At 40.2% G+C, this 12,719-nt stretch overlaps 1 protein-coding gene across 5 annotated transcripts in view; it reads right to left on the bottom strand.

Annotated features, from left to right (window-relative positions):
* Positions 1–12,719, bottom strand: part of immp1l (inner mitochondrial membrane peptidase subunit 1) — a 137,543-nt gene that overhangs the window by 60,971 nt on the left and 63,853 nt on the right. For 3 of the 5 annotated variants that reach the window (XM_080189997.1, XM_080190000.1, XM_080189998.1), the window contains exons 3-5: positions 4,509–4,648; positions 2,671–2,759; positions 2,402–2,528 (exon numbers count right to left, since the gene is read on the bottom strand). In XM_080189997.1, coding sequence (XP_080046123.1) covers positions 2,402–2,528; positions 2,671–2,759; positions 4,509–4,613 — 321 coding nt within the window. In that variant the 5' untranslated portion in view covers positions 4,614–4,648. Of the gene's footprint in view, positions 1–2,401; positions 2,529–2,670; positions 2,760–4,508; positions 4,649–6,889; positions 6,984–12,719 lie in introns of those variants that run through there. The other 2 variants (XM_080189999.1, XM_080190001.1) reach the window with 2 other exon arrangements.

Below are 12,719 nucleotides of genomic sequence, written 5' to 3'. Positions count from 1 at the left end.
TCTCATCTCCATGCTGATTGACTGCTGGGGCAAGTTGGTAAAATCCCCATCTATGTGATTGTTGTAAGAAAATCTCGCCAGTGTTAACAATATCACAGATATGGGATGGTCCAGGGGTCAATTTACAAATAAAAGGAAGGATAAAAAAGACAATCATATGGGAACGTCTGGTTGAACCCTGTGTCAACAGAAACACATTGATTACATTACAGTAATAATGCTGCTAATTAACACTTGATTGCAGCTCAAAAACAGGTTTGTTACATGGTATGGTCTTTCTTATTCTTCATAACAATTAAAGTTCTACTTGGGAATAATCATATATTGTGAATCTATTTGTTTGGGGATTTAAATTAAAATCCTCAGAACATGTTAATCCTGAAAGTGTACAGTATTGTGAAACAGTGACAGTTTTTAGAAAAAGATGGCATAGATACAATAGCGCCGGGGGAGGTGGTTGCTTAAAATTTAGGAAGAACGTACATTTACCTGTTCGCAGAAGAGCTCTTAATGTTATTGATGACGAATGGTGATATTAATGTTGTCCTTCATTGCCAGTAATATCCCCCAAGGCTTTGTCTTAAATAACAGTTTTTTCTGATAAAAATGGATTGCATGCAAACTTCATCAAAATCCTTAATACATTTCTACTGACTTTCCCTATTGTTACACAAAAGGAGCCAATATTCTGATGGTCATTCACATAGTTAGATCTGAGGCAATGAGTGTTTTCAGCCTGATCTCAGCTGAGATTAATGCCTCCATTATAAAGTTGTGGGTCAGACAATTTAATTATAACTTGCATTACTGCCGATATATTGAGGCACTGGGTCAAATCCAATGCGGGCAGGCATTCTACTGCAAAATGGGCCAGAAGGGGTGGAAAATATCAGAGGAGGGATGTGTCCAGATGAGGGGCAGAAAATAACTGAAGAAGAGTAATAAAATTGAAACAGCAACAAGATTAAAACCTGCTGCCTCCTGGGTTGCATGGATGGCAGCAGGCTGAAGAAATGTACTGCAGCTTTAGACTGCTGGGCCTGCAGATCCTTGTAATGGAAATATTGAGATATATTACTCACACTGAGCAAGAAGAATCAGAGGTAGAAAGGGAACATAGACAAGGCAGAAATCAACCTGTGATTCTAGAGTCTATGGTTTGAGATCTCTTTAGTCCTGTTCTACAAATAGATTGCTGGAGGAGTATCACCTTTACAAAACAACACTGAGGACTGTCACAGAGCACATGAAACAGAAGACAAAACCTAAGATAGAATCCTGTGCTAGCTTCTGTGCCAGTATCATGAAGGATTCAATTCCATGCAGCGTTATCTAGAGCACCTGGTTTCACCATAACCATCTGCATCCAACGCTTCTGAAATGGAGCCAAGAACTACTGGTGGCATGAGCCTGAGAGATCATCTCCACAAATCACCAGGACAGATTAAAGAACTTAACAGAGGGGCATCATGAACACGCATTATGCCATTACAGACCAGCTTTTGTAAATAATTTGTATAGTAAAATTAGTTTGTAACAGGAAGTTCTATATTCAGAACTAATTCTGTTATTTAATTCTGTGTTTGTGATTATTTTTGGAAATCACTTACTGACAACGTGGGCTACAGGTTAGGCTTTTGCCTATTATTGTGTACATGGTCCCCAACAAACAATCTTGAGCAGAGAAGGAGAAGAATCTTGAGTTTAGTAGCACAATTGTGTGAAGCCATAAGAAGGCAAAAAAAATCCAGAATACAGAATACAAAAGCAAAGAGGAAATTTTGAGCTTAATTGGGCTGCAGTTGGAGTATGGTGTTCAATCTGAACAGTACATTTGAGGGTAGAAAATTAATGGAGAAGGTACAGCAACAATTTACTAAAATATTAGGGCTAGAAGAAGATAAAAGGTTGGAGTGTCTTAGTTCATGGGCAGAATTTTACAGCCTCGCTCAGGCAAGACTGGAAATTCCACCCAAAGTCAACGGAGATTTCCATTGTTGGATGCTTGCCCACGTCGATTCTGGGGCAAAGTGGTAGAGTTATGGCCAATATCTTTGATGCTATAAACTATTATTTCTGGTATCATGTAAGAGAACATGGGAACAGGTCATGAAAATCACATTGAACTTGGTATTTACATTTAATGTTGTTAAGTCAAGAAACAGTGATGCAGTTCAACAGAAAACAACTCAGTTGAAGCATGAAAAGATTGAACACGTACTTAGTTTACCAGGAAATAGTGTGAGGCTTTGCATCAAGGAAAATGCAGACTGAAGGAGTAGCCTATAGATTAACCTAAACAACACAATGAATGAGGTTAAATTGGCTCTAGTTGCTTCTACTTCATTTTTATATGTTATCATTGTGTTTACATAGATGACATAAAGATAATAAAACTCACATATCTCTGGATCCTAAAGGCATCTAGTGGGCCACCAGTGTAGACTTTATCTCCTTCTAGACCAATCACTCGTTTGCAAATATTCATCCTGGGATTGTTGGGATTTTTAGCAATTACTACATCACCTCTGCAGACAAAATTCCAAGTGGGTTAGGGGAAACATTTTCACATGTCGATTCTGATCAAATGAACAAAATAAATATATCCAAAGGGTAAGACTGTATGATTTAGAGATTCTGATATTTCTTACAAATGTTGTGGCAGCTTACTTTTCAATGCGATAAAACTGCCGACTGAGTTTCTCAGAGAAGATTATATCATTGGTCTTAATTGTAGGCTCCATGGAAGGGCCAGCACACTGGAAAATGAAGAAAAATGCATTACTGATTTTTAAATCAATAGATTTATTTGTGCATCAAAAAATCATTCCTGTATCACCAACAAAAACTTTGGTCCTGAAATTACCACTGACCATGAAATATTAGCCATGGTGTGGGGATCCTGGCATTGGACTGGGGTGGTCACAGTCAGAAGTCTCACAACATCGGGTTAAAGTCCAACAGGTTTATGTGGAATCAATAGCTTTCGGAGCGCTGCTCCTCCATCACCTGAAGGAGCAGCACTCCAAAAGCTTGTGATTCCAAATAAACCTGTTGGACTTTAACCTGGTGTTGTGAGACTTCTTACCATGAAATATTGGTGTTCAAACTTTTAATCGTTCTCTGAAGTTTCAGATCTATCTGACAATAATACATTCAAATGAAAACTTTTTGTTTAACTTGATCGAGGAAACAGCAATTTTTTTCAGCAGCATGTTCAAAACATAAACGGGTGTCTCAGCAGCTGTTTTCTTTTGAGATTAATCTTTCCATTTACAGGCTGTATTTTACCTATCACATTCATCAAAAAAACTGACATGCTGGGCTGCACTTTCCTCCTTGAGGTAGGGGTCTGGAAAATTACCCGCTCAGCCTGACTGCAGCAGGAGAAAGTGCCAGGAAAGATGGATTTTCATTGGGAGGGGGATAGGTACGTGCTGCAGTCAGGCTGGGCAATTTGGGAGAGAATCTGGGAGAGTTCAGAGGCAACCACAGTGGTTGCTGGTTGCCGAGATGGGCTGTTTAAAAGGCTCGCACCTTGATACTTTGGGACTACATCTCAGGTATACTAAGAAAAGTAAAGCCCTCTAGTCTTCTTGGTGGCACAGTGGTTAGCACTGCTGACTCATAGCACCGCTGACTCATAGCACCAGGGACCCAGGTTCAATTCCCAACACTGTCTGTGCAGAGTCTGCATGTTCTCTCATGTCTGTGTGGGTTTCCTCTGGGTGCTTCAGTTTCTTCCCACAATCCGAAAGATGTGCTGGTTAGGTGCATTGGCCATGTATCAGGCTAGGGGATTCTCACAGTAAATTTATTACAGTGTAAATGGAAGCCTATTCGTGATACTAATCAATAGTGTCCTAAGCGGACCCTCTTGCACGCACACACACACACACACACACACACACAATGTTCTATCTACGCCACCAGTCCCTCAAATAAAGGTAAGCCCATCCCACCAATTCCCTATGACCCCTCACCGTCTCATGCCAAGCTATTGCACTTCAATGGCCATTCACCCCCCTCTGCACTGTATAGAACCAATGAACGACACAGTGACAATATGTGTTGAAAAAAGCCTTAAAAGTATTGATGACTTTCCACTTAAAAATAACTCATTTTTTATGACAAGCCAAGAGAAGTGTCAATCATCCTGATCCTTTAAAGTATCAATGACTGAAACAGCAAGCATTTAAACATCTTGATACTGTGCAAATAGCCATTGTAAAATTGACAGAAGAGATTAGAGACCAGAGCTGCCAATCAAGCAATATATTCCCTGGGGCTCAGGTATTTCAGTACTCGAATGGATGTCATGGCATCAAATGCATTCTTGGGTCCTTGTTTGAACCAGAGTGATAATCAGTGTGTGAGGTCCAATATAGTTAACTCACTAAAAATAACTGTTTGGTCCTTGCAACTTTGAAATGAGGGTTTTTTCAGAAAACAAGACAAAATGTAACAGAATACAATCATTTATCGTGAAGAAAGCCAAAAAAACATACCATGACAATTTCTCCTAAGTATTCAAAGGCACAGTGGGCAATACAGCCATATTGTATAGTAAAGCCTGCAAATCCCAGCACCTTGCCAATATATCTTCCTAACATGTTAGTTCTCCTTCAAAGAAATGATTGCCAGAAACCTGAAAGAAAGAATATAGTACTGTCAAGACACTGCAAAAATGCTTTAGTAAAGTCAGTTATCAGTTTACTGTTGAATTGATTGGAAATTGAATTTGAAGTCACACCAAAGTATAGAAACCCAAATAAAATTGCGCATGATTTTCCACAGTAAATATTAATACCTGGAAGGGAGGAATTCACGGGTAAACTGAAACAGCAGGATAAGTGACTACTTTCATTGAAAATATTGCAGGTAGATGTTCAGATGCATATCATAGAATCCCTATGGTGCAGAAGTGGCCCAGATTTGGCCCATCAAGTCTACATTGACTCTCTGACAGAATATCTTATCCACGCCTTCTCATCTGTTCTATCCCCTTAATCCCACACATTTCCCCATAGCTAATCTACCTAACCTCACATTTTGAGATGCTAAGATGCATTTTAGCACAGCCAATCTGCCTATCTCACACACCCACACATCTTTGGAGCGTGGGAGGAAACCGTAGCACCCAGAGGAAACCCATGCAGACACAGGGAGAACGTACAAACTCCATACAGTTACCCAAGGCTGGAGTTGAACCTGGGTCCCTGGAGCTGTGAGGCAGCAGCACTAACCATTGTGCCACCATGCTGCCCTATGTTTAATACATTCATCTGAAAGGCTTTTGCTGTGAGTTTAATTCGTTTAATATAAAGAGTTAATGCCTTTGCTAAAATACTTTAAGCATTTACATGCTATTATTCATGAAGTGATTTAATTTAGTATGATTCACCATAAGGAAACAATTATGTGGAAATACATTCAGATCATATCACTGATAATGCTCAACAGGATGTTTAGGTTTTGACTGGGTAGCCACCATAACCATAAATTCTGACATTTAAAAACTTGTTTGCTTAAAACCACGTATTGCATTAAAAGTCATTCAAAGCAAAAGAACCCCACAATAAAGGAAAACAGGCTGGCCTCAATTAAGTATCAAAATTGTGTATCAGAGGCACAGCAGAGGTTAATAATATAACATATCAGTGCATTAATGTAAGAGAAGTTACTACTGATAACCTAATCATACATCAGTAACGTTCCATACTGTGACCAATCATTATCCACAAATTCTCTGGGTAGCTAAAATAAGTAACAATACCACTGGCAGTACCAAGACAGCAGTTAACAGGAAAGTGAAAAGATATGAAGAATTGAACAAGAGCCAATGAGGAAGAGGTTCTAATTTCTGTTCAGGTACATGGCCAATGCACCTAACCAGCACATCTTTCAGACTGTGGGAGGAAACTGGAGCACCCAGAAGAAACCCATACAGACATGGGGAGAACATGCAGACTCCACACAGACATTGCTGGGAATTGTACATAATTTCCACAAAGCTGCCCATATTCAGAATCAACTCCTGATTGGAAGTGAATAGGATAAAATAATTCCCTCATCAGAGTTGATTTCTACTACTTTTTTAATCAGATCTTAATCAGGGTTCAATATATTTTTTCAAGTTTGAAGAATATTCTTCTTGGTTAGAAACAGGCCCATAAGGTAAATACCTTAATACCTTTGAAACTAGGTAAGTATAGACCATGTATTTTAGTACATGCATTGGTAACTACTGGACCTCCCAAGGAATTACTTAAGTTACAGAGTATGGTATCTCCCTCTTAACAGTCTCTACCACTTTATGTTGTTATTCACTCTGTCTCTTCCAATTTTGTTTGTGTCTGGTTATCTCAGTGTTCATTGAGATTAACTCTGCGGCCAGCCTGAACGAGAATGCCACTACAGTAACTGGCTTCATTAGTAAGTGTGTATAAGAGCGTGTGCCCAAGAAGCAAATCCATGTGTTTCCCAACCAAAACCCATGGATGAACAGGATGTCCACTGCTTACTGAAGTCTGGGACTGAGGCATTCAAATCAGGCAACCTCATCTATACAAGAAAGCCAGATATGATTGAGGTCCATCAAAGATGTCAAAAGACAGTACGGGACCAAGCTAGAGTCCCAGGCTAGACACACAGAACCCTGTCAACTATGGCAAGATCTGCAAAACAGGCTACAAGATGAGGCATGTAAAATTGCGGGCTCCAACACACCCCTCCTTCATAAGCTCAATGCATTCTATGCCTGTTTTGAGCAAGAGGTCAGCAAGAACACGCCCTCCAATCTGGAAGCCTTGGATGAACCTCTATCTAGACATTGCAGATGTCAGAGCAGCCTTCTTGAAGGTTAACCTACAGAAAGCGGATGGGGTACCTGGATGAGCACTCAGATCTTGCATGGATCAGCTGGCAGGGGTATTCGCAGACATCTTCAATCTCTCTTTACAACAATCTGAGTCCTTATCTACTTCAAGAAGATGACCATCATCTCAGTACCGAAGAAAGCCAAGCAGCGTGCCTTAATGACTATAATCTGGTGGATTTAACATTCATCATTATAAAACGCTTCAAAAAGTTAGTCATGGCAAAAATCAATTCCAGCCTGTCGGACTGCCTGGATCCACTACAGCTTGCCTAATGCCGCAGCAGGTCCACAGCAGATGCCATCTAACTGGCCCTGCACTCAAACCTGGAACACCGAGATAACAAAGAAACTTACGTCAGATTTCTATTTATTGACTACAGCTCAGCCTTGAACACTATTATTCCTACGAAACTCATCTCCAAACTCAACAGTCTGAGCCTCGCCCCCTTCCACCTTCTTCTGTCGGGAAAAAGATACAAACATCTGAGGTCATATTCCAACCGACTCAAGAACAGCGTCTTCCCTGCTGCCATCAGACTTTGAATGAGCCACCTTGCATTAAGTTGACTTTCTCTACATCCTAGCTATGATTGTAACACTACATTCTGTACTCTCTAGCTTCCTTCTCTCTGAATGGTATGCTTTGTTTGTACAGCACACAAGAAACAATACTTTTCACAATACTAATACACGTGACAATAATAAATCAAATCAAATCAAAATTATTGCTTTTTTTCTATGTTCTTTGTCTTCAGTCCCATTTTCCTTTTAAGTAGGGAGTATATTAGACACCTCAAAAAATACAGATGTTGTGGAGTATAAACTGAATTTTTGCAGCAGTGAACAGGGAAGGATGGGCAAGAAATATGACTTCTAGACTTTAGTGGTTCCCTTCAAATAGGCTACTGTTTTGGCCATTTGTCAAGTAGCACCTCCCTTTTTGTGTTTCAGTTGAATTGCTATTAGTTCACCTTAGATTTTCTATAATAATATTCCTATAGCAGCAAATAAGAGGCAGTGTCCTGCAGCTCGTTATGTAGCACCCCTACCTTTGTGCCAGAAAATTCAGATTCAAGTCCCACTCCAAGATTTGTTGGCCACGGAAGGAGTGATTACGATGTGGTTTAAACAGATTGATAATCAGCCTGCTAATCCTTGCGCCACGTCCCTACTGTTTCCCAAAGGAAAAAAAGTGTGCCAAGGTAAGAAATAAGTGAAGAAACAACAACTAAACTATTGTTAGATAGTGTTGCCAATCCTCTATGATTGCCATGGAATATTTACTTGTCTTTATTCTTTAATAGGATTGGGTATTGCTGGAAGGCCAGCATTTGTTGCTGATCCCTAATTGCCCCTAAAAAGGTGGTGATGAACTATCTTCTTTAAGGGCAGTTAAGAGTATACCACATTGCTGTGGATCACATGTAGGCCCAACTGGATAAGGATGGTAAATTTCCAGCCCTAAAGGAATATGTAATACAAAGGGGTTTCTGTGACAATTGCTGATAGCTTTGTAGTCACAATTACTGAGACTAACTTTATATTCCAGATTTACTGACTAAATTCAAATTCCATCAAGCACCGAGGTGTTCCAGTTTTGAAAACCACAGATTCCTGCTGGCGTAGGGAACCAGAAGCAATGGCGTAAAGTTGTTTATGCCTATTTAAACTGATGGAAATCAGGTTCACATCGTTAACATGGGAACAGGCAAGATCTCATTTTGAGATCTCCCTGGCGCAAATCCCATTATGGTCCACTTGTGAGAGTTAGTGGCCAAATGGGATTTGTGCATGTGTCAAGTGGACCCGGAAAATCCCAGCTGTTAAGTTAGATTAACCTTGATTAAGACTTGCATTTTAAGAAATGTACGAAAGGAGGAAAACAAGGTAGAGAGGTGTAATGAGGGTATTCCAGAGATTAGGGTAACTGAATGAGTAGCCATGAATGATGGAGCTGTTGAAATCAGGGATGCTCAAGAGACCAGAATTAGATAAATTAGAAGAGAATCAATTTAAAACTGTCAGTGAAGAATGTCTAGAGTTGTTCAAAGATGGAATGCTTTGCCGTAAGGAGTAGTTAAGGTGAAGACCCTGCCTCTTTTAAGGGAAGAGCAGGTAAACATTTGAAGGAGAGAAATATACAAGCTTAGCAGGAGAGAGAAATGCAGTGAACTTATTTGGATGGTTGTGTCAAAGTACTGGCTTAGAGACAATGGACCTTTTCGTACTCTAACTTATAGTTCTAATCAATGTTAAAGAGGGTTTGTGACTCGGCCACGCTGGACGGATGTATCTTTGGAAGTTCCACGACATGGTGTCACATAACTGCTCCACTCAGTTATACAAGATGTTTTCCCAGCTCCTTAAATTGCTGAAATTAATGAACGAAAGCATTTAAAGTTGTACAATTTATTTTCATGTCCTTAAGATACTTTTCTTGGTTGCTTGTAACTGTATCTAGGAGATTAATCTTTAATTGGTAGTACTTCCTGCCCTACAAGTAAAGTTTCAGCAGCAGCGCGAGAGAGCCACGTAAGGCCCTCAATTGGCCCATGTCCACGCCAAGCACCATTGGTAAAATCACAGTGAGGTGGGCAGGCAGAATTCATTGCCAATGTGCTCAATTATACGGACTCCTGCTTTTCCTCTCAGCCGTGATGTGGAGATGACGGCGTTGGACTGGAGTAAGCACAGTAAGGAGTCTGACAACACCAGGTTTAAGTCCAACCAATTTATTTGATAGTAAACTCACAAGCTTTCGGGGTTTGTCTTTCACCTGACAAAGGGCAAACCCCGAAAGTTTGTGAGTTTACTATCAAATAAATCGGTTGGACTTAAACCTGGTGTTGTCAGACTTCTTACTGTGTTTCATCTCAACCCCAGAGGGCTGTAAAATTCAGGTCATTGTGTTAAAGGGACTCTATAAGTTATTACTGTTGATAATCTGTGGTAACCAACATCCCTGCTGGAAAAATAGTCTTTGCTTGTTTCATCTAACAATATCTTTCATAGTTACCTCTGAGCCTTCTTTGCTCCAATGAAAATAGTCCTAGTAATACAAGTCATTCCTCATAAACACAGTTTACAATCCATTTTGATGAATGTGTGCTTTATAGTCTCTTATGTCTATAATATTCTTTCAACAGTGTGATACCCAAAGCTGTCAGGATGAAACTCACTTTTGTTGGTACCACAAAACTGGTGTTAGAAAATATTTACATTTACATTTTACACAGTGTCCAAATTTCTTATCCATGGAAAAGAATGCTGTAATTCCCTATTACCTGGTTTGAGCTACTACTGAGAAACAATTTTACCATCAATCTTTTAAGCATGGCCTAATCATTCCATTACAAACATTTTGATCCTGTACGCTATACTCTTATTGAACAAAATCCAAAATGATATTGGCCTTTTCTATGGCTCATCCACCTGCATTTACATATTTAGGAATAATGGATTCAAACCCATGTCTTTTTGCTTCTCCACACAATTAATTATCATTCCATTTAGTTTCACACTCTTTTATCTTTTTGCCTCATGTTAGGATGAAATTCATCAGGATCTGTCAATCTGTAGTTTGAATAATTTTCTCAGTACTCATTCCCTAATGAGAGAAATTGTTTTTCGACCCTCCTTCCCCAATTTCACCTTTTGATTGACAATTATTTCTGGGATGCTATTTGTGAAGTAACTCCTCAGAGGCTTCTACCAGATTCCCATTATTTACAATCTCTATTCCATTCCTAGAGTGCTTCAGGTACAAAGTCAGAATCAGGAGTTCCACCAGGCCCACTCATATTTATAGACAGGTGAGGCTTTCCAATTGGACGGGCAATTATGACCTCAATCAGGGATATCTTTTTGTGTTCAGCCAAATAAACTAAATCAACTTAACATTAGGGGCAACTCAAAAAAAACGGCAGCTCCCTAAAAGGAGGGGAACCGCCCAAATTAAAAAACAAAGCAGAAAGGAAACTTAAAACATCAAATTAAAATGTGATGAAATAACATACCCCTGTTCCTGTGGTGCCCAACGGGCACAGAAGGCATTCAATCAGGGACATCATACTCCAAGAGCCCAACCTCATGGGTCTTGTTGAATCTGATCAATTGATCTGCTATTTCATTATTTTCCAGAATTAATTCTCCAGACACTCTCTAAAAGACCAATGCTCACTTTAGCTATTCTTTTGCTTTTTAAATAGCTGTAGCAAAGCTTACTATCTGTTTTTATATTTCTAGCTAGTGTTCTCTCACAGTCTATTTTGCCCTCATTTTTTAAGTCTTTCTTTGCTGTTTATTATATTTTGTCCAATCCTTTGCTTTTTTTTTTATATTACATTCAATCTTCTGACCTAGTACTACTCTTTGAGGAACTGTATGTTTTTTCTTTCAATTTGCTACTGTTTTTAATTTCCTTATTCAGCCATGGCACATGCGTCCTTACTCTAGAGTCTGTCCTCCATGCTGGAATGCATCTTTGCTCAGTATTTTGAAATAACTCCTGAAATGTCTGCCACTGCACCTTGACCAAACTATCCCTTAATCTAATTCCCCAGTTCACTTTCGCTGGTTCTGTCTTCATAGCCTCATTATTGCCCTTAAGTTTAAAACACTAGTGTTAGATTCACTCTTCTCTGTCTCAAACTGGGTGACAATTTAATTTTTTAAAATTCATTTGTCGCTGGTTCACCAGCATTTATTGCCTATCCCCAATTGCCCTTGAGAAGGTGGTGGTAAGCTGCCTTCTTGAATCGCTGCAGTCCATGTGCCATGGGTTGACCCACAATGCCATTATAGTGGAAGTTCCAGCATTTTGACCCAGCAACTGCGAAGGAATGGCAATATATTTCTAAGTAAGGATGGTGAGTGGCTTGGAGGGAAACTTACAAGTGCTGGTGTTCTCATGTATCTGCTGCCCTTGTCCTTCTAGATGGAACTGGTTGCGGGTTTGGAAGATGCTGTCTCAGGATCCTTGGTGAATTGCTGCAGTGCGTCTTGTAGATAATACATTCTGCCGCTACTGAGTGTCGGTGGTGGAGTGATTGGATGTTTGTTGATGTGGTGCCAATCAAGCGGGCTGCTTTGTCCTGGATGTTGTCAAGCTTCTTGAGTTGTTGGAGCTGCATCCATCCAGGCAAGTGGGAGTATTTCATCGCACTCCTGACTTGTGCCATGTAGACGATGGATAGGCTCTGGGGAGTCAGAAGGTGAGTTATTTGCTGCAGTATTCATAGCCTCTGACCTGTTCTTGTAGCCATTGTGTTTATGTGGTGAGTCCAGTTGAGTTTCTGGTCAATGGTAAACCCAATGATGTTGACAGTGGGGGATTCAGTAATGGTAACACCACTGAATGTCAAGGAGTGGTGGTTACAGTGTCTTTTATTGGTGATGGTCAGTGCCTGGCATTTGTGTGGCATGAATGTTATTTGCCAATTGTCAGCCCAAGCCTGGATATTGTCCAGACCTTGGTGCATTTGAACATGGACTGCCTCAGTATCTGAGGAGTCGCGAACGGTGCTGAATATTGTTCAATCATCAACGAGCATCCCCACTTCTGGCCTTATGATGATGGGAAGGTCACTGATGAAGCAGCTGAAGATTGTTGGGCCAAGGACACTACCCTGACGGACCCCTGCAAAAATGTCCTGGAGCTGAGATGACTGATCCTCCAGAACTACAACCATCTTCCTACGTACCAGGTATGACTCCAACCAATGGAGTGTTTGCCCCCGATACCCATTGATTCCAGTTTTGCTCAGGCTCCTTAATGCCACACTCTGTTGAATGAAGCCTTGATGTCAAGGGCTGTCACTCTCACCTCACCTCTGGAAAT

Source organism: Carcharhinus amblyrhynchos, chromosome 6, assembly GCF_965287045.1.
Source record: "Carcharhinus amblyrhynchos chromosome 6, sCarAmb.v2.hapA, whole genome shotgun sequence".
Classification (NCBI taxonomy): Eukaryota; Metazoa; Chordata; class Chondrichthyes; order Carcharhiniformes; family Carcharhinidae; genus Carcharhinus; species Carcharhinus amblyrhynchos.
Note: the sequence above shows the minus strand (reverse complement) of the source record. Positions and strands in the feature narration are given on the sequence as shown.